This window comes from Nilaparvata lugens, chromosome 2, assembly GCF_014356525.2.
Source record: "Nilaparvata lugens isolate BPH chromosome 2, ASM1435652v1, whole genome shotgun sequence".
Lineage (NCBI taxonomy): Eukaryota > Metazoa > Arthropoda > Insecta > Hemiptera > Delphacidae > Nilaparvata > Nilaparvata lugens.
This window is the reverse complement of record NC_052505.1, coordinates 13,609,405-13,631,260: the sequence shown is the minus strand read 5'-3', so window position 1 is coordinate 13,631,260 and position 21,856 is coordinate 13,609,405. Positions and strand designations below refer to the sequence as shown.

Here is a 21,856-nt window from a genome sequence, read left to right as displayed (position 1 = left end):
AATAACCTTTAATAATAAAATTTATTGATTTATTTCATTGACAATCACAAATCACAATTCTAGTTATAAATATAATATGATTACATTTTATAAAGAACTGTCTTCTCCCAAATTTTTTACAAATGAAATAAAAGTTTCAAAAAATAACCTTTAATAATAGGCTACCTTTAAATACCGTTATGCATTTAAAGGTTAAATCTTTGGGAAAGGTTGAACCTTTAGTAGAACATTCTTCAAAACAAGTCTTCAATAATCATTATATTCTTCAAATTTTCTCTAATAACAACAAAATATCTTACATATTTCTTACTGATGAGCGATGTGAAGGATAATCTGTTTTGTGTTTACTTTTGACGTTGTAATGCATTTTAATGTCCTCACTTGCTACTACAATAAAACATTTATTTATTTATGATAGATACGAAGTATATTGTATTTTTGGTGGTTTTTACCTCGAAAAAGGTAACATAGAGGAGAGTTCCGGCTGTGAGGCCTTGGACCACTGCCACTGTGATCGAATGACTGTCCACAGTCTGCTCGTTCCCCGTGAACAGAATTCCCACCAGCATACCTTCAAAAATACAGTATACAATCTCAGAAAACATCATACTTTCAAAAATACAGCATACAATCTCAGAAAAACATCATACCTTCAAAAATTCAGCATACAATTTCAGAAAAACATCATACCTTCAAAAATACAGCATAAAATTTCAGAAAAACATCATACCTTCAAGAATACAGCATACAATTTCAGAAAAACAGCATACCATGCGAATAATGTATGTTCCTTTGTTTGACATTTTTGAACTTTCTATGAGTATTCAAACTGTTTGAAATTTGGCTTTGAACTTGACGAATGTATTTATCTCAACTTTCAACTCTCTTAAAAAGTTCAGAAACGTCAAACAAAGGACTCAATCATGAGAATCTCATTGGAAATTTCATTCTTTTCCCAGCCATATCCTTCGAAGTAGAGATTTCAACTGATAGTCTTCTAGCTATTGATGTTTTTAAAAATATAGAAAAATTGATAGATCTCAAAAACTAAGGTCGATATTAGAAGATGTAACTAGATATTTTTTGTTGCAAATTTTATGTAGAATCTATGTTCTTCAGCTATTACACCTTTCGAGGGACGCTCTGTAAACTACCAGAGACAACTGATACAAGTACCAGTATCTTTACTCTATGATACCATAGAGAAACAATAGCGTAAGTAGATATCCCATGGTATAGGGAATTGATGTCGCAATTTTTACTGTTATCTCAAGCCGATTACTGTCGATTATTGTCAATTTTTACTGTTTTGTCGGGGTGATAGTGTATGAACGGCACAATTTGAGAGACTACCAACGTCACACAGCTGCATAGGAAAGAACTACGTGAAATATTTGCTTGGGATAACAGTAAAAGTTGCGACATAAACGCCCTATACCATGGGATATCTATGCTTTGTCCTTACCTGCTCATATATCAGCTTTTATCTGTTACCTACCTCGACTTAGGAGCGAACACATCAATTGCACAGCAGTGGCAGCCATAGATCATATAAATTCCTACAATAGAGCTTAAAACCCGACAAGACTCTGATCTCGAAATATATTCTGAACGATATTTGGTTCAAATACCGTATTTTAATCCTTCAGAACTTATTAGAGACGCAGTCCCGTAAATTATCTACATCGGGATTTTTGCTCGACCTGTATGATTTTGTATGCTCATTCTTCACAGGTAATAATTTTAAGGTATCCGTATTCAGTGTTTAGCGATCGCTACACTACTTATAAAAAATTTTCATCATTATACAATTTGTCATTAGAGGAATCAAGGGTGAGCGAGCGTTTAGGCCTCCCGCGATTCCGACAATTGTATTGAGTCTTGTAGTGAGTCAATCAGTCTGGTGTTCACTCAGCGTCCACGCACGCAATTACAAATTCATAGCCGCTACACCATTGACTCAGTACAAGATTCACCCTACATGTGTGAAGCCGTTAAAAAACGCACCACATGATTTGCCGGCCCAACGTGAGGCATTTAAATACAGCATTACATCATCCTACGTGTGTTGTCCTATCCTTGGAGGTGAGAGTGACTCCCCCAGGAAGAGCACCACATGATTTGGCGCCCAACAGTGATAGGCATTGAAGAGGTGGATAATCGACTGCGAGGATTATTTAGTTGCTCAGTATACTATAGCGCTGACAACGGGAAAATTTTTTGAAAAATTCATGGTTGTGAATTTCTTCAAATTTAATATTAACTGTTCACTGTTATATAAAATAACAAGACGTACCATACCCAATTTTTGAACAGAAAAGAAATTTATCGATTGATGAATTTTTAGAGAAAAAATCGAACTCAGAATTTTATTATCTTGTTATTCGAAAATTGGTCATACTATAAGTCATAGGTATAAGAGATATCATAAGAAAGGTCATATTATTTGAAGAATATTAGGTCTATATTGAAACAATTTATAATATTTACAGAAAAGAGGATTGAAGTTATTTACATTTTTAAAAATTTTTAAAGCATAAAGAGGGAAGTAAAATTAAATCACAGATATATTGTGGAATTCAAGCAGAGATCACTGCTTTTATATAAAATTTTGCAAAGAACACTAGCCTATATATTGAATTGCGGCAAGAAATTATAAGAATAAAATATTTATAATAATAGTAATAATAAATTATAAGAGGCGTACCTGTATTACCGCATAAGTGTCCATTATATCCTGTATGTTCTTATCATTTTATGTTAACGATATTGCTAACTTGACTCATTTTATCACTGAACACATTGCTAAACCACTTTTTCCGTATTTCACTCACTACGAAGCTATCACAATTTCTTTTTGGATTTCGTATTAATTATTTTGTATATCACATCAACACTTTCACGTTTTTTATTCACCGCACACGTTCGTCGCATTATCTCCTCGCAAACCATGGCAGGAAACGACCAGGTCAACCCAAGTCTGTCAGACACCGAGGACATCTCACCCGATTGTTCGCCGCCGACCGAAGGCTACATACCCACCCTTCCCATGAGGATTGGAGCATCATCCTGGAAGCAATAAAACAAAGTTCTTCAGTAACACTGGAAGCATTGAACATATAATAAGAACTACGATCAAATGAATGAAACACTAAACAATATAGATAAGAACTACGACCAAATAATTGAAGATACCAAACAAACAAATGAAGAGTTAAAGAAAGTATATGAACAGGATTTCGATAAACCGGAACAAAGGTTGAAAGAAGCAACAGAGGAAAGCAGGACGGTAACACGGCAAATCGAGGAGGAACGTCAGACAACTAAAATCAATATTGGACCAGAGATTGAGCCCATGCATGCGAAAGCGGACATAATCGAAGGAGAGGATATAAAACAGTTAAGCGAACATGACACATGTATGGAAGACCAACCTACCAAGAATATCAAGACTGAAGTCGCACGCACCCGCAGGATGCCGAGAGGGACCGGACGACATCGCCCGCCAAGCTGAGGACGTCATCCAGGGCATAGAGGGACAGCCCGTACCACCGCGCGCCGGACACCAGGAGTCCAAGGACGTTGCCACCACGTGAAGAGCAGCCCGGACCGCCGACCGCACGTATCTCCCATCCACCGAGGACAGCGCCTGCAACATATAAACACATTCATGAAGATAGTCCACTAAACAATAGAATAAACAAAAACACCACAAAAATCAAAGTCAACAAAAACCGGAAACCTATGATTAAAAACAACAAAAGAAGATTACAATACGGCAAAGAAGAAAACAAACTAATAGAGTTCATTTACACCGCCGTCATGTTAGGCTGAAGTTGAATATCAGATTTTTCCCCGCCATGCAGAAAGGAAAAATGGTCTCAAGAAGAACCTATCTACACCGCCGTCATATAAGGTTAAAATCGTACACCAAGCTTCCTACTAGCATGCAAGAGAGAAGAAAATCATCAAGAAGGGCCTACAACCACCGCAGTCATGTCAGGTTGAAATCAAACAGACTGTACACCAGCATGCAGAAAAGGAAAATATTATTCGGAAAAACACACAGACACCACCGGCATGTAAGGTTTAAGAATAGCAAACTACATGTCACCGGCCGACCAAGAGGAAATGAATTTGTAGGAAATGATCTACACCACAGGCACATTCGTTTTAAGCCAAGTTTTAATAAAACGGATAGTTGCGAATTGGAATGGAAACTTGAAACAAATCAGAAATCAAATTTAGATGGGGGCTTAAGAAATAAATTTGAATTAACTGGAAACTACGTTGTGAATTACATCAATTATCAAACTTCTTCATAGTCACAGCCTACCCATCAAATCATATCCTTGCATACTGGCATCTTTTTACTGCAGCCTAATCATAATCAACATAACCTAAACTTCGCCGCATCTCATCTAATAAACAACAATCCACTTCAAATGAAGAAATTATTATCAACTTTAATAACAGAAGAAAATAACTACGAAAACAACTTTAAGAATTTACCAACCTGATCAAGCCATCCACCTCGTGTCAGAGTCATCATCGAAACAATCGCCTGGTATCATCTGCACAACTGAAAAATAGAAACAAGAATTATATATCCACAGAAAATAATTATAAATTAGAAATAACATGAAATTAGCAGTGAATAGGAGGAAAGAAAATAAACAAAGTTTATTTGAAAAAATGTGTAAATCTAACCTTGAAATACAGAATCGATAGAAAAAATCTATTCAGAACCAAAGCCTGTTCGATAATTTTCTTCGTCCCACCAACCAATGTGTACGAAATCCTAGAGTCAATGTTAATAGAATTCAAGCAATATCGTTATTCAATTATTAATGTAACATATTATTTAATGTGAAATCATAAGCAAAAACGCAACCAAAAATATATATTTATGTTAATTTGCACGAAATGCGCATGTTCTATGTCATATATGAATGTATCTCTAAAAAACTCCAAAGAAAATGAAATTCTTACCTTTAAATGTGAAATTTATTACTGTTGCATCAAAAGATCATGAATTGTAATTCAAATTGATAAATGTAATCTTAAGGACTTAATATTTGTAACCAACATTGATAAAAATCAAGAAAGCCATTTCAAGTGTAATCCTGTTTGTACGCAACGTACTAAGCAAATAAGAAATTGCTCGAGTCAAACGGTAGACGATTGTCAGGTCACCGAAGTAAAATCACACTCTCACCCAATTTATGTAAAAGCCAAACCAAAGAGTCGAAACCTGTAATAACTATGAAAAAATGATGAAAGTCTATATTTGTTGCAAATACTATTCAAATCTTAAGAAGTAATATGTGAAATCTTGTATATTTGTTATAATTATGGGTCTGCTCATAAGCCACCCGTGAATGGAAGTTGTGGAGTTGTTTTAATGAAGGATCCAAAGAGACCTCATTAATTATTGTATTTCGATTGTATCCAATGAAAGGAACAATCAATTATTTATTTTTTCGTAGCCAAAAGTGCACGATATATTGTTTTTAGTGTTAAGTGTTGAGTTTTCGTAGAAGTAAGGAGATGAAATAGTGTATTCATCACAATATCGGATTTTTCAAATAGTCATTGTTTCGACTCGTCTCCCAATTACCTATTTAAAATATCCTGGGGGCTTTTGTGTGATGAATTTTTCAAATAGATCTCATGAGAAGAGAGAAAAAATTGTGATTACCTTTTAAAATGAAAGAATTTGCTAAAGGAATAGTTAGCGACCGAGCGATAAAGCTTACTTATCAATAACTGTATATTAGATAAGAGTACCGTTCTGTACTGAATATTTTTCTAGGAAAATTATTCAATAAAATTATAATTATTTTGCGAATAAAGCACAAATTATTTACGAATTGCTCACTGATTTTGAGGTTACACTTTGTTTACTATCGATCAGATGTTTTAAAACAGTTCGAACGCAGCTGACTGATTCAAAGCATTGTCAAATATCATACCGGTTCTCATGCAAGGTAAAATATCATTCCTAAAAATTATAAAACTATCAATAAAGGATCAAGAATTTCAAATAAAAAATAAAATGTATGTATTATTGTTGAAATTATTTATTATTTAAGAAATTGTATTATGCGTCAGGTCTTATTGTAACTAAATAGGTCATAGCATGAAATTCTATTATTGATAAAATGGCAGAAATTAATTATAATAATCTCAAACCTAATAAAAATTGTACAAGAATATTAATTTATTAATAATTTAATTCAACTGAACCACATGGTAATTAAATCTCTTTGGTAGGTCTAAACCAATCACAGTGCATAGAAATAGCACCAAGACGGTGATCGTTTGAAAGCAACACATGTTAATCTATTATCAGACAACAACCCTGCCTTATCAGTTACACTAGCACATGTACATTGTATGAGAGGAACTATGTCTATAAGATTAAGCAGTTTTAAGAATTACATAAATTAAATTATTATTGTAATTAAAGGAATTGTATTCTACTACTTGCCACTGACGTCATGTTTACGTCACAAGCGTTCTACCAATGGCAAATTTTTATGCAAATTATTACATTGAGATTCCGAGAAGCAAGGTCTAGCCTAAAAGCTTAGAGAAAAGAGCAGCACTTCCCTTTTGAAATCCTTACCGTGTAGATCTCTTTTATAGTTACCAAAGACCTATTTGTAAAATTTCTTGTTCGATTTTTAAATGTTCTATTTGTGAGCCGATATTTTAGGCCAATCTATTTGTTATTTATAAATTTCTGTTTTCATCAATCGATAAATTTAAAAGCTTAAAGTAAACTATCCCTTAATTAATTCGGTGAAGGAGATATTTAAATTAAAATTCCCCACGTGCTGAAACCAAAGCCTGGATTGCCGCCGATCAAACGATTTTTGATCTAAAGAAGAAAACCACGACCGCCAAGGAATTTCACGTGAGTTATAAGTTTAAAAGGGGCCCCAATCTACGCTTCGAAAATATTTCAGTGCAGAAAAACATAAATTTTTCTTCGTTAAATTATTGGCCACGCCGACAAGCGCTTTAGCATTTAAGAGCCTAGAATTTATTCATATTTAATTCATACGAACTTGTAGTTGATTAGCTATCCTCCGCTGCCAGAACCACGACCCCGAGCAATTTTAAAAATATTTTTTTTTATAATTCATTTTTTCACTATTTTTTCAAAACTGTTCAATTTTATCAATTGTAAAATTCTGTCGAATCACGCATGGTATCATGCAAGCACAAGAAAATTTTTAACTATTCTATTAATGCTAAATTATTATCAACCTGTAAATCAAATTCTGAATCTGCACTGTATGATTACATATTTTATTGTAATATATTTCAGTTTTGTTAATTCGCTTTCTGAGTTCGATTATTTCTTAAGCCTGTCAATTATTGTGTCTGATACGTTCTATATCATCAAGAACCGATCGAATACGATCATTGAAATAATTGAATTAAGCTGGATATTGGAACAGGTCTAAGTGGATGTAGCGAGTGGGGTCAGATCGAGATATTTATTCTTTGTCCTTACCTGCTCATATATCAGCTTTTATCTGTTACCTACCTCGACTTAGGAGCGAACACATCAATTGCACAGCAGTGGCAGCCATAGATCATATAAATTCCTACAATAGAGCTTAAAACCCGACAAGACTCTGTTCTCGAAATATATTCTGAACGATATTTGGTTCAAATACCGTATTTTTTAATCCTTCAGAACTTATTAGAGACGCAGTCCCGTAAATTATCTACATCGGGATTTTTGCTCGACCTGTATGATTTTGTATGCTCATTCTTCACAGGTAATAATTTTAAGGTATCCGTATTCAGTGTTTAGCGATCGCTACACTACTTATAAAAATTTCATCATTATACAATTTGTCATTAGAAGAATCAAGGGTGAGCGAGCGTTTAGGCCTCCCGCGATTCCGACAATTGTATTGAGTCTTGTAGTGAGTCAATCAGTCTGGTGTTCACTCAGCGTCCACGCACGCAATTACAAAATTCATAGCCGCTACACCATTGACTTAGTACAAGATTCACCCTACATGTGTGAAGCCGTTAAAAAACGCACCACATGATTTGCCGGCCCAACGTGAGGCATTTAAATACAGCATTACATCATCCTACGTGTGTTGTCCTATCCTTGGAGGTGAGAGTGACTCCCCCAATGGAAGAGCACCACAGTATTTATAGGTTGAACCTTTGAATAACCTTTAATAATAAAATTAATTGATTTATTTATTTCATTGACAATCACAAATCACAATTCTAGTTATAAATATAATATGATTGAATTTTATAAAAAACTGTCTTCTCCCAAATTTTTACAAATAAAATAAAAATTTCAAAAAATAACCTTTAATAATACTTTGGGAAAGGTTGAACCTTTAGTAGAACCTTCTTCAAAACAAGTCTTCAATCGGGCGTCTGCTTCGATCTGTTTATGTTTGACGTATCATTGTGTGAACTGGATGGCTTTATGCATGGGGGAGCATTTCTTTAAATCAAAAAAATCAATAAATAAAAATAATAACCTAATAAAAAACAAGAAAAAAATATTAAAAGAAATAATAATAAAAAAAATAATAAAAAAAAATAATAAAAAAAAAAACCCCGCACATTCTATCAAGGCTTAGTTCATAATCATGAACTTTCTCAGTTGCATCATCTGTCGCTGGGTTCCGTTATGCATGAGGCTGTCCATTTGGACCTGCACATAGATTATAATTATAGTTTCCTTGAAAAAAAATCCTTAAACCTTAGTGACTCCTTTAGCAGCTATCGTTGTGACTCCTGTAGTTCTCCTGTTTTGTTGTGTGTGTGTTGTGTGTGTGTGTGTGTGTGTGTGTGTGTGTGTGTGTGTGTGTGTGTGTGTGTGTGTGTTGTCACAAAGTGAATTTCGTGACAGATGGAGAGCCGTCGTCCAGCGAAAAATAGCGAAATTATTCTATTTTAGAATAGGAATAGGATCGTCTGCCGGATATATTTTGTTAGATTTGTAGTTGGGTATATACATTATCACCATCGCCGTCAACCCCTTTAAATTAGCAGCATTCGTATCATCTAAACGATAAGCGGCTACCGAGTCGGGTCAGTATCGCTCTTCATGAAATTTCTGGAATAGAAATATTGTTTACCGGCCTGAATTAGTGTAGCAATTAGTATCAGTGTCATCATTCGCTGCACCCTTATCATCAGCACTAGTGGATTCAAACCCTGTCACATGACTAGTGGCGTGATCGTCTTTTCAGACTCCCATTGGTCAGCAAGCCCCTTTTCCCCCGGCCTCCTAACTTTCAGCGACCCGGTGTTGCTTCAAGAAGACCTGGGAGAGAAGCAGTTGTTCGGTGGTTGAGCATGAGATCGGGTCGCGAATCTCCTCTCCTTATGACGTTACCGACACTAATTATTATTCTATCTTGTGTTAACGTAGAATATTGTAGGTCGAGTTCCGAACAACTCGGAGTTAGAATTCCCTCGTGGGTTTTTCTTTCTTGTCAGCTATTTTTTCCCGAATTCGTATCACTGGGGGTGAACGAGTTATTCTTGGTTTTGAAACCTGTAAGGGATCTCAAGTTTGTGCTACAAACAGTTGAGTGGGGAAATTTAGCTCGGCTCTTAAGCAAATTATTTTTGAGGGCTTAATTCTTAAGTCTCGACTCTGTCGCTTCAAGACGTTTAAGTTTAGTGCGGGAATTCATTCGCTATTCTCCGTATTTAGTCCTGCAGTGATTCAGGTAACTGTATGTCAGGACTGGTCACTTGTGTGCATTTCCTCTTCTGTAATAAGGTGATCTCAGTTTTTAGGGATGTATTTTCCTTATTAATTTTCATACTATAGAGTGGCCCTGTATTTTAAATTCGCTTAGCAGTTTCTGACTTGCTGTAATTCCAAGTAGGAAAAGCCCAATCCTTTTCCTAGAGAACTCAGGTGCAGCTTGAGCTCGTCCTCGTCGAAGTTTCTAGACTGCGGCATCCTTTCTCTTTCTCTCTCTTAACTTTCCCTATTCTATAATTCTTCTAGCTCTCAGGTACAGCTTGAGAACGTCCTCGCCGAAGTCCCCAGACTGCGGCATCCTTTCTCTTACTTTCTCTTCACTTTCCTTATTCTAAAATCCTTCCTGCTCTCAGGTAAAGCTTGAGAACGTACTTGTTGAAGTCACAGACTGCAACGCTTCCTGCTCTCAGGTACAACTTGAGAATGTCCTTGTCGAAGTTCCCAGACTGCGACGCTTCCCGCTCTCAGGTACAGCTTGAGAACATCCTTGTCGAAGTCACAGACTGCGACGCTTCCTGCTCTCAGGTACAGCTTGGGAACATCCTTGTCGAAGTCACAGACTGCGACGCTTCCTGCTCTCAGGTGCAGCTTGAGAACGTCCTTGTCGAAGTCACAGACTGCGACGCTTCCTGCTCTCAGGTACAGCTTGAGAACGTCCTTGTCGAAGTCACAGACTGCGACGCTTCCTGCTCTCAGGTACAGCTTGAGAACGTCCTTGTTGAAGTCACAGACTGCACGCTTCCTGCTCTCAGGTACAGCTTGAGAACGTCCTTGTCGAAGTCACAGACTGCGACGCTTCCTGCTCTCAGGTACAGCTTGAGAACGTCCTTGTCGAAGTCACAGACTGCGACGCTCCTGCTCTCAGTACAGCTTGAGAACGTCCTTGTCGAAGTCACAGACTGCGACGCTTCCTGCTCTCAGGTGCAGCTTGAGAACGTCCTTGTCGAAGTCACAGACTGCGACGCTTCCCACTCTCAGGTGCAGCTTGAGACGTCCTTGTCGAAGTCACAGACTGCGACGCTTCCCACTCTCAGGTACAGCTTGAAAACGTCCTTGTTGAAGTCACAGACTGCAACGCTTCCTGCTCTCAGGTACAGCTTGAGAACGTCCTCGCTGAAGTCCCCAGACTGTGGCATCCTCTCTCTTTCTTCCTCTTAATTTTTCCTACCCTGTATAGTGCGAGATCTCAGTTCCAGACTAGAGATCGTTCCCGTCGCGGTTCTCAGACCAGCGAGAGATGTAGGAAACCTTATGTAGAGCAGGATCTCAGTCACAGATTAGAGATCGACCCAGTCGCGGTTCTCAGACCAGCGAGAAGCTTAGGAGAATCCTTGTAAACCCTTCCCTATCCTCTCATAATAGTCGACATACTGACTATTAATTTAAAAGCGTTTCGGACGATTGAGAGTGATTCCCATACCCTTAAGGGCAGTTACAGATTGGCCCTTAATAACCGGCGCGCTGTCATCAGATAGCGCGGAAATCCTGTTTAGCAGTTCCAGAATTGCTGAAAATCCTTTCGCAGCTGCAGGCTCGCGATTCAGAAATCCGACACCCGAACCTCATCCTTTGAGCTTTAGTTATCATAAAATTGAAATAGATATACTACCTTTAGCTAGCAGGTTCAGCTTGCTGAGAACTATATCGCGATTCACAGATCGCGAGTTATTGAACAAAACCCCATTAGTTACAGGAAGGAACAATCCTATTAACGAATCTCCATTTCCCAAGCCCGATAAAATATTCCCTATACCTCAAACTCGGTATACCATATCCTGTACCTTATACCTCTTACGCCCCTCCAATCATATTGATCTAATACCGGTGCGCAGGTTCAGTCTGCACACCGACAGCCCGCAGTCTCAGATTGCGAAAACCGTAACAAAAATTCTATATCATTCCTTGTTAAACTCCATCCCGAGTTCCTCCACCTACACCTTTATTCTGGGCTTGCAGGTACAGCTTTGCTCGCCGTCAACTCGCAGTTGGTTCAGATTGCGTACTACCTTTACAAATATAATTATTTGTGGGGATCTGATATCCGGATCCGTATCCTTGGTTAAGGTCACCTCAATTCTCCTTAACACCCAACCTGAATTCCAAGAGCCGAGGGCCGAATCGGCCAACAACGGCACGGGCACACACTCTTCCCTTCAAATTAAATACCTCCCGCCAAAGACAGAGGGTAAAGAATCAGGACAAGGGGAGAAGTGTAGGTCCAGTATCTCCACCAGTCAATACAGTCACCGACCCCGACCCATACCCGACTGTAGCTAGTCCGCGTCATAGCAATACTTCGCAATTATTAGAAAACCTAGAGGGTGGAATAGGATATACTAATAAAACTGACGTCTCCGAACGTGGGGCTAAGACGTCTGGCGCCCAAGTAGATCGTGAGCAAAGGTTAAGTAAACCCCAGTGCACGATGTCGGAACGGGGAGAGGAGTCTACACTCCAAGAGTACGAGGAGGACCAGGGAGATCACGAGACAGACACCACGGAGCGAGAAACCGACCCTCGAGTGTCGTGGGTGTACCGGCTGAGTAAGGAGGAAGCGGTCAACTACCTGGAGAGTCTTGGCCTGTCGGCAGTGGGGACTCTGACGGAGCTGAGGAGGAGGATGGTTGAACACCATCGGTCCCGGACCGCTGCGACCTCTCAGACTCGCCGGGACGATGCTATCCCAGGCACAAGCCGTGTCTACTCCGAGCCGTCCCTCCACAACAGAGTGAATCGACCAACAGGTATAGAGCCGGCACCACACCGCTCTTCAGGCACGTATAGTCAGGGCGCTGTATGTGATAAGGTAAGAAGTTGGAATTTACGTTTTGATGGTGTATCAGATGCTCCCAGTTTTATCGAGAGGCTCACTGAACTTCAGAGCGCATATGGGATATCCGGGGAACAATCTCTTATAGCCCTACCAGAGCTGATGGAGAGAGGGGCCCTACTTTGGATGCGGAATCGTCGCTCCCAGTGGAGGACGTGGGCTGACTTTGTAGAGGCGTTTAAACTCCGATACTATCCCCATACTTATAGTGGCGATCTTGAAAGTCAAATCATTGCAAGGAAGCAGAGGGAGGGCGAACCAGCTGATGAGTATGCCGAAGCCCTACTCACTTTAATGAGGAGATTAGGAAGTTACGACGGGGATAGGATATATCAGAGGGTGTATCAGAATTTATTACCCAGATATAAGTTACATGTCCGAAGTGTAGGAGCCCAAAACATAGACCAGCTGTTAGATATAACTAGGGAATATGAGGCAATCCGTGCTGAGGAAAAACACTCTAGGTTGTCCTCATGGAATACTAAAATCGAGGACAATAAACGGGGAGAAAATTCAGCTAAGGCAACTACTAAACCACGGGAGACTAAAGTGATAGAAGAGAGTAGTACTAGTCAGGGTCCTGTGTGCTGAATTGTAAAAAGACAGGACATTGGAGGTCAACTTGCCCCGAGCTTTCTAAGTGTAAGGAATGTGGGAAAAATCATGATCAGTGTAACTGTAAGTCCCAGAGTAAAAGATCGTCGGGAAATTCAGTAATTCATTCAACAAAGATTTTAAGCCCCAGAACCGTGTCAGGAGATACACGGACTTTCATTGATGTGAGTTTGGCGAACCAGAAATTTGTCGCTTTGATTGATACAGGATCGGAAAAATCCTACATCAGTACACAAGTTCTGAGAGCATTAGAACGTGAGGGGTCAGTAAGGAAAGAAAACTGCACACATAAAGCGATACTCGCTGATGGGAAGTCTGCTCTCCTCTCGATAAAAGTTGTTACCCAATTGAAGATAGAAAATATTTCTGTTTCTTTCCAGGCTGTAGTGATGGAAGGCCTTAAGCCTGACGTGTTGCTAGAAGTGTCATTTATGATTCAGCATAATTTAACTATCAATATGAGGCATAATAGAGTAGAATGGGAACCAGAGATAGTGGGAGCTATACGTGGTAGTAAGAGTTCAGCAAATACTTCTAAGGAGTCGACTGTAGCTGCCGTTAGACCAAGTAGGGAGGTCGGAGATAACGGGGTGTACATGTACGTAGGAGTAGAGGGGGTGGACCTGAATGACGCTATAGATACCTCAACTCAAAAGTCATACGTTTCTAGTGAGATCGCGAAACGTCTTAAAATAGAAAGAGAGACCACTTTACTGGTCACTGTATGTGGCAAGGAGTATAAGTGGCAAGTGTCAGTTGTCCCAGATATTGAACCTCGTATGATTTTAGGAGTGGAAAATCTGCGTAAGATGGGAGCTGTATTAGAAATGCAACCCCAGGGAGTCCGATTACGGAGTAGGGAAGGGGAAGGTAGGTTATCAGTTGTCTCTGAGCAGGAGAAATTCGATAATTTTCTGGAAGAAGAAATCCGGAAATTCTCTTCACTCCCAGGACGGACCCATATCTTGAAACACAAAATAAAACTCCAGGGAGGAGTTGAACCCTTCAGACTTCGTCCCTATCCCAGGAACCCTATCATGCAAAAAGTGATCGATGAGGAAGTCGATACAATGCTTGAACAGGGAGTCATAGAACCCAGCTGTAGCTCGTGGAGTTCTCCTATCGTATTAGTAAAAAAATCGAATGGGAAAATAGGTTTTGTATTGATTTTCGTAAACTTAATTCTGTGACTCATAGAAATGCTTACCCCCTCCCAAATATGACTGGTATTTTAGACAGGCTTCGCGATGCTAAGTATATATCTACTATTGATCTGAAGAGTGGTTATTGGCAAGTTCCGTTAGATGAGGAGAGTAAAGAATTGACTGCTTTCATAGTGCCGGGCAGAGGTCTATTTCAATTTAAAGTGATGCCTTTCGGCTTACACTCAGCTGGAGCTACCTTTCAACGTTTGCTAGATCAGGTGATGGGGCCTAAACTCGAACCGTATGCGTTCGCATACTTAGACGATGTGGTAGTATTAGGGGAGACTCTTGAATCCCATAGAGAACATCTCGCAGAGGTTTTCCAGAGGTGAGAGACGCAGGTCTAATTATAATAAAGATAAGTGCAATTTTCTGAAATCTGAGCTGAAATACTTAGGTCATATTGTGACAGAGCAAGGCCTCCGTACCGACCCGGAAACGATTAGGCTGTTAGAGATTTCCCTACCCCGCAGCGTGTTAAGTCTCTCAGGAGCTTCCTAGGGTTAGCCTCCTGGTACCGTAGGTTCGTCCCTAATTTTTCAGAGCTAGCAAATCTGTTACATCGTTTGTTAAAGTTGAAGGTGAATTGCAGTGGGGAGAAGAGGAGGAAACGGCATTTCAGAAAATCAAAGATGCTTTAACCTGTGCCCCAGTATTAACCTACCCTCATTTTGAGTTGCCCTTTGTGATTCAGACCGATGCCTCCGACGAAGGGTTGGGAGCTGTCTTGACTCAGGAGATTAATGGTGAGGAGAAAGTTATTGCTTATGCGAGTAGGGGTTTAAGAGGTCCCGAGGTCCGATATACCACAACCGAGAAAGAGTGTCTAGCTGTGATATATGCCCTGTGTGGGAATATGTGGAAGGTTACGAAATTACTGTGATTACCGACCATCAGTCCTTGAAGTGGTTGCATGCCATTCCCCATCCCACTGGTCGTTTAGCACGATGGGTAATGGAAATGCAACAATATAATTTGAAAATAAAATATAGGAAAGGGAAGTTCAACATAGTTCCAGATGTACTCTCACGCACCCCCTGTAAGGAGGAGCTCACTTTGGGAGAAACGAACTCCGAGGGCGGGGTGGCCCCTATCGCTATTGGTCGAGAGAACGATGATAGCTGGGTAAAGAAAATTAAATCATTACTGATTGCAGACCCCGAGAAATTCCCCGACTATACAGTTAGAGATGGGTTGTTGTATAGACATATTTGGCCTAGGAGGCGGCTCCAAGAAGAGCAGAGTGCTGAGGGGTGGAAGCTTTGTGTCCCAGTGAGCTGTCGCTCTGAAGTTTTACAACAAAATCATAATGCTCCAACCGCGGGTCACTTTGGCATATATCGTACATATGACAAGATAGCACGCCTATATTACTGGCCTGGATTGTTTAATGATGTTGCCAACTATGTTCGGAGGTGTGATGACTGCATTAAGATTAAGGTAGAACAGAGGACCCCATATGGTCGCATGAAAAATCCCCGTAAAATTGTTTCACCCTTGGGAGACTGTCAGTACTGACTTAGTTGGCCCGTTACCCCGTTCCAAGTTAGGACACAGTTACATAGTCGTGTTTCAAGATCAGTTCACTAAGTGGACGGAAGTGGCCGCCCTATCTAAAGCAGATAGCGCAGGAGTCACAAAAGCTTTCCGTGAATTGATTGTCACATGGTATGGAGCACCTAGGATGCTCATTTGTGACAATGGAACCCAATACACTAGCAAGTATTTTCGCTCGTATTGTGAGGATAATGGCGTGAATGTGTTTTTCACCCCCCCATATTCTCCTAGTTGTAATCCTACTGAAAGAGTAAACCGTGTACTCAAAACTATGATACAAGTCTTTGTAGGAGAGAACCACTCGGATTGGGACCGATATTTAAGAGAATTTTGTTTTGCGATGAATACAACTATTCATCAAGGCACCCAATATACTCCAGCTTATCTCAACTTCGGTAGGGAATTGAGGGCTCCAGGTGAGTCCGCATTCGAGTCTCAAGACGATCCACGTACGCAAGGTTTTGAAAGTAGTCAGGCCACGCTACAGAAAAATATTAAGGTATTAATCCAAACCAGGAAAATTGTAGTGGATAATTTGGATAAAGCATATAGGGATGCTAGTCGTTATTATAATCTTCGGAGGCGAGATGTTAAGCTATCCCCAGGTCAGTTGATATATAAGAGAGAACATTATTTATCTTCGGGAGTTGACCAGTTTGCCGCGAAACTCGCTCCAAAGTTCTCAGGCCCCTGGAAGGTAGTTGAGATATTAAGTCCTACATTAGTGAAGGTTAAAGTAGCAGAGAATAAATCTGTGACTGTTCATGTGAAAGACATTAAGTTGTTACCCCCATGTGTAGAGGAGGAGGAGGAGGAATCTAGCTCAGAAGAACAGGTGAACGCAAATTGCGTTGGTGGAGTGAAGTGCGGGTTGCCTATACTAGCCTTAGACGGCGCAAGGTACGGGAGAAGCACTTTATTCAACTAGTTATTACGTTTCCCGTTAGATGCCGCGACAGGGTTGATTCACTGGTTTCTTGCTCCTTCTCTCGTTGTCGCATCGCATAAGACGTTCGAACCTTTTCTTTCAGGATATTTTTGTTATCTGTTTATTGTAGGGTTGCTTTTATCGCGTTCCCGATAATGATAATCTTGTCTTTCTACACTGTCGTTACCTGAATATTTTTGTATAAGCCCATCTAGTCGTCTTGCTATTGCTTCAGTAGTGCTGCGACTCTCTTAGCAGTATGGCGCATCGTCTTGGTCTACTTGATCGCTTTTTATCCATCGCTGAAATGCGTTCACGTAATGTGAAAAGTAGGGAGGATGTGGTGTGGTTGTAGCCGGTATGCCCGACGTCGCCTTGTACGTTCAACGCCAATCCCCCCCCCCTCCTTAGTAGGAGTGGGGTGTCACAAAGTGAATTTTTGTGACGGATGGAGAGCCGTCGTCCAGCGAAAAATAGCGAAATTATTCTATTTTAGAATAGGAATAGGATCGTCTGCCGGATATATTTTGTTAGATTTGTAGTTGGGTATATACATTATCACCATCACCGTCAACCCCTTTAAATTAGCAGCATTCATATCATCTAAACGATAAGCGGCTACCGAGTCGGGTCAGTATCGCTCTTCATGAAATTTCTGGAATAGAAATATTGTTTACCGGCCTGAATTAGTGTAGCAATTAGTATCAGTGTCATCATTCGCTGCACCCTTATCATCAGCACTAGTGGATTCAAACCCTGTCACATGACTAGTGGCGTGATTGTCTTTTCAGACTCCCATTGGTCAGCAAGCCCCTTTTCCCCCGGCCTCCTAACTTTCAGCGACCCGGTGTTGCTTCAAGAAGACCTGGGAGAGAAGCAGTTGTTCGGTGGTTGAGCGTGAGATCGGGTCGCGAATCTCCTCTCCTTATGACGTTACCGACACTAATTATTATTCTATCTTGTGTTAACGTAGAATATTGTAGGTCGAGTTCCGAACAACTCGGAGTTAGAATTCCCTCGTGGGTTTTTCTTTCTTGTCAGCTATTTTTTCCCGAATTCGTATCACTGGGGGTGAACGAGTTATTCTTGGTTTTGAAACCTGTAAGGGATCTCAAGTTTGTGCTACAAACAGTTGAGTGGGGAAATTTAGCTAGGCTCTTAAGCAAATTATTTTTGAGGGCTTAATTCTTAAGTCTCGACTCTGTCGCTTCAAGACGTTTAAGTTTAGTGCGGGAATTCGTTCGCTATTCTCCGTATTTAGTCCTGCAGTGATTCAGGTAACTGTATGTCAGGACTGGTCACTTGTGTGCATTTCCTCTTCTGTAATAAGGTGATCTCAGTTTTTAGGGATGTATTTTCCTTATTAATTTTCATACTATAGAGTGGCCCTGTATTTTAAATTCGCTTAGCAGTTTCTGACTTGCTGTAATTCCAAGTAGGAAAAGCCCAATCCTTTTCCTAGAGAACTCAGGTGCAGCTTGAGCTCGTCCTCGTCGAAGTTTCTAGACTGCGGCATCCTTTCTCTTTCTCTCTCTTAACTTCCCTATTCTATAATTCTTCTAGCTCTCAGGTACAGCTTGAGAACGTCCTCGCCGAAGTCCCCAGACTGCGGCATCCTTCTCTTACTTTCTCTTCACTTTCCTTATTCTAAAATCCTTCCTGCTCTCAGGTAAAGCTTGAGAACGTACTTGTTGAAGTCACAGACTGCAACGCTTCCTGCTCTCAGGTACAACTTGAGAACGTCCTTGTCGAAGTTCCCAGACTGCTACGCTTCCCGCTCTCAGGTACAGCTTGAGAACGTCCTTGTCGAAGTCACAGACTGCGACGCTTCCTGCTCTCAGGTACAGCTTGAGAACGTCCTTGTCGAAGTCACAGACTGCGACGCTTCCTGCTCTCAGGCGCAGCTTGAGAACATCCTTGTCGAAGTCACAGACTGCGACGCTTCCCACTCTCAGGTGCAGCTTGAGAACGTCCTTGTCGAAGTCACAGACTGCGACACTTCCTGCTCTCAGGTGCAGCTTGAGAACGTCCTTGTCGTAGTCACAGACTGCGACACTTCCTGCTCTCAGGTACAGCTTGAGAACATCCTTGTCGAAGTCACAGACTGCGACGCTTCCTGCTCTCAGGTACAGCTTGAGAACGTCCTTGTTGAAGTCACAGACTGCAACGCTTCCTGCTCTCAGGTACAGCTTGAGAACGTCCTTGTCGAAGTCACAGACTGCGATGCTTCCTGCTCTCAGGTACAGCTTGAGAACGTCCTTGTCGAAGTCACAGACTGCGACGCTTCCTGCTCTCAGGTACAGCTTGAGAACGTCCTTGTCGAAGTCACAGACTGCGACGCTTCCTGCTCTCAGGTGCAGCTTGAGAACGTCCTTGTCGAAGTCACAGACTGCGACGCTTCCCACTCTCAGGTGCAGCTTGAGAACGTCCTTGTCGAAGTCACAGACTGCGACGCTTCCCACTCTCAGGTACAGCTTGAGAACGTCCTTGTTGAAGTCACAGACTGCAACGCTTCCTGCTCTCAGGTACAGCTTGAGAACGTCCTCGCTGAAGTCCCCAGACTGCGGCATCCTCTCTCTTTCTTCCTCTTAATTTTTCCTACCCTGTATAGCGCGAGATCTCAGTTCCAGACTAGAGATCGTTCCCGTCGCGGTCCTCAGACCAGCGAGAGGTGTAGAAACCTTATGTAGAGCAGGATCTCAGTCACAGATTAGAGATCGACCCAGTCGCGGTTCTCAGACCAGCGAGAAGCTTAGGAGAATCCTTGTAAACCCTTCCCTATCCTCTCATAATAGTCGACATACTGACTATTAATTTAAAAGCGTTTCGGACGATTGAGAGTGATTCCCATACCCTTAAGGGCAGTTACAGATTGGCCCTTAATAACCGGCGCGCTGTCATCAGACTAGCGCGGAAATCCTGTTTAGCAGTTTCAGAATTGCTGAAAATCCTTTCGCAGCTGCAGGCTCGCGATTCAGAAATCCGACACCCGAAACCTCATCCTTTGAGCTTTAGTTATCATAAAATTGGAATAGATATACTTCCTTTAGCTAGCAGGTTCAGCTTGCTGAGAACTATATCGCGGTTCACAGATCGCGAGTTATTGAACAAAACCCCATTAGTTACAGGAAGGAACAATCCTATTAACGAATCTCCATTTCCCAAGCCCGATAAAATATTCCCTATACCTCAAACTCGGTATACCATATCCTGTACCTTATACCTCTTACGCCCCTCCAATCATATTGATCTAATACCGGGTGCGCAGGTTCAGTCTGCACACTGACAGCCCGCAGTCTCAGATTGCGAAAACCGTAACAAAAATTCTATATCATTCCTTGTTAAACTCCATCCCGAGTTCCTCCACCTACAACCTTTATTCCGGGCTTGCAGGTACAGCTTTGCTCGCCGTCAACTCGCAGTTGGTTCAGATTGCGTACTACCTTTACAAATATAATTATTTGTGGGGATCTAATATCCGGATCCGTATCCTTGGTTAAGGTCACCTCAATTCTCCTTAACACCCAACCTGAATTCCAAGAGCCGAGGGCCGAATCGGCCAACAACGGCACGGGCACACACTCTTCCCTTCAAATTAAATACCCCCCGCCAAAGACAGAGGGTAAAGAATCAGGACAAGGGGAGAAGTGTAGGTCCAGTATCTCCACCAGTCAATACAGTCACCGACCCCGACCCATACCCGACTGTAGCTAGTCCGCGTCGTAGCAATACTTCGCAATTATTAGAAAACCTAGAGGGTGGAATAGGATATACTAATAGTGTGTGTGTGTGTGTGTGTGTGTGTGTGTGTGTGTGTGTGTGTGTGGTGTGTGTGTGTGGTGTGTGTGTGTGTGTGTGTGTGTGTGTGTGTGTGTGTGTGTGTGTGTGTGTGTGTGTGTGTGCGCGTGTGTGTGTGTGTGTGTGTGTGTTCGTGGTGTGTGTGAGTTATTGAATTTTAATTTACTAATTTTGTTTAAAGATAAAATTATATAATATGTGGATGGTTCTTGGTACTGAGCTATTATTATCATTATTATTATAATCAATAAATTCAACTACTGATTTATAACAAGCTGTTTTTTATTAGGTAAGATTCGATGTATTCTCTTCTTTTTTATTTTTGCTATAGTAACGTTTATATTATTGTATTACTTTATGATTGGCTACCTACTGTAACATCGACCCAAATACAGACCCTAGAGGTCCATATGGGCGATTATTGAAGTGATTGTAATACTTGTTTTGTTTTTTTGAATGAATAATTTGAATTTGAATAATCATAATATTCTTCAAATTTTCTCTAATAACAACAAAATATCTTACATATTTCTTACTGATAAGCGATGCAAAGGATAATCTGTTTTTGTTTACTTTTGACGTTGTAATGCGTATTGATGTCCTCACTTGCTACTGCTATAAAACATTTATGATAAATACGAAGTACGGGTATATTATATTTTTGGTGAATTTTACCTCGAAAAAGGTGACATAGAGGAGAGTTCCGGCTGTGAGGCCTTGGACCACTGCCACTGTGATCGAATGACTGTCCACAGTCTGCTCGTTACCCGTGAACAGAATTCCCACCAGCATACCTTCAAAAATACAGCATTCAATTTCAGGAAAATAGCATACTTTCAAAAATACAGCATTCCTTCAAAAATACAGCATTCCTTCAAAAATACAGCATACCTTCAAAAATACAGCATACCTTCAAAAATACAGCATACCTTCAAAAATACAGCATACCTTCAAAAATACAGCATTCCTTCAAAAATACAGCATACCTTAAAAAATACAGCATACCTTCAAAAATACAGCATTCCTTCAAAAATACAGCATTCCTTCAAAAATACAGCAAACCTTCAAAAATACAGCATACAATTTCAGAAAAACATCATACCTTCAAGAATACAGCATACAATTTCAGAAAAACAGCATACCAT

General features: G+C 40.6%; 1 protein-coding gene across 2 annotated transcripts in view; it reads right to left on the bottom strand.

Moving 5' to 3' along the window:
• Positions 1-21,856, bottom strand: part of LOC111046065 (zinc transporter ZIP1-like) — a 64,450-nt gene that overhangs the window by 8,744 nt on the left and 33,850 nt on the right. Inside the window, exon 5 of one of the 2 annotated variants that reach the window (XM_039420584.1) lies at positions 453-571. In XM_039420584.1, the coding sequence (XP_039276518.1) occupies positions 453-571 (119 nt within the window). Of the gene's footprint in view, positions 1-452; positions 572-21,386; positions 21,506-21,856 lie in introns of both variants that reach the window. The other variant, XM_039420583.1, reaches the window with a different exon arrangement.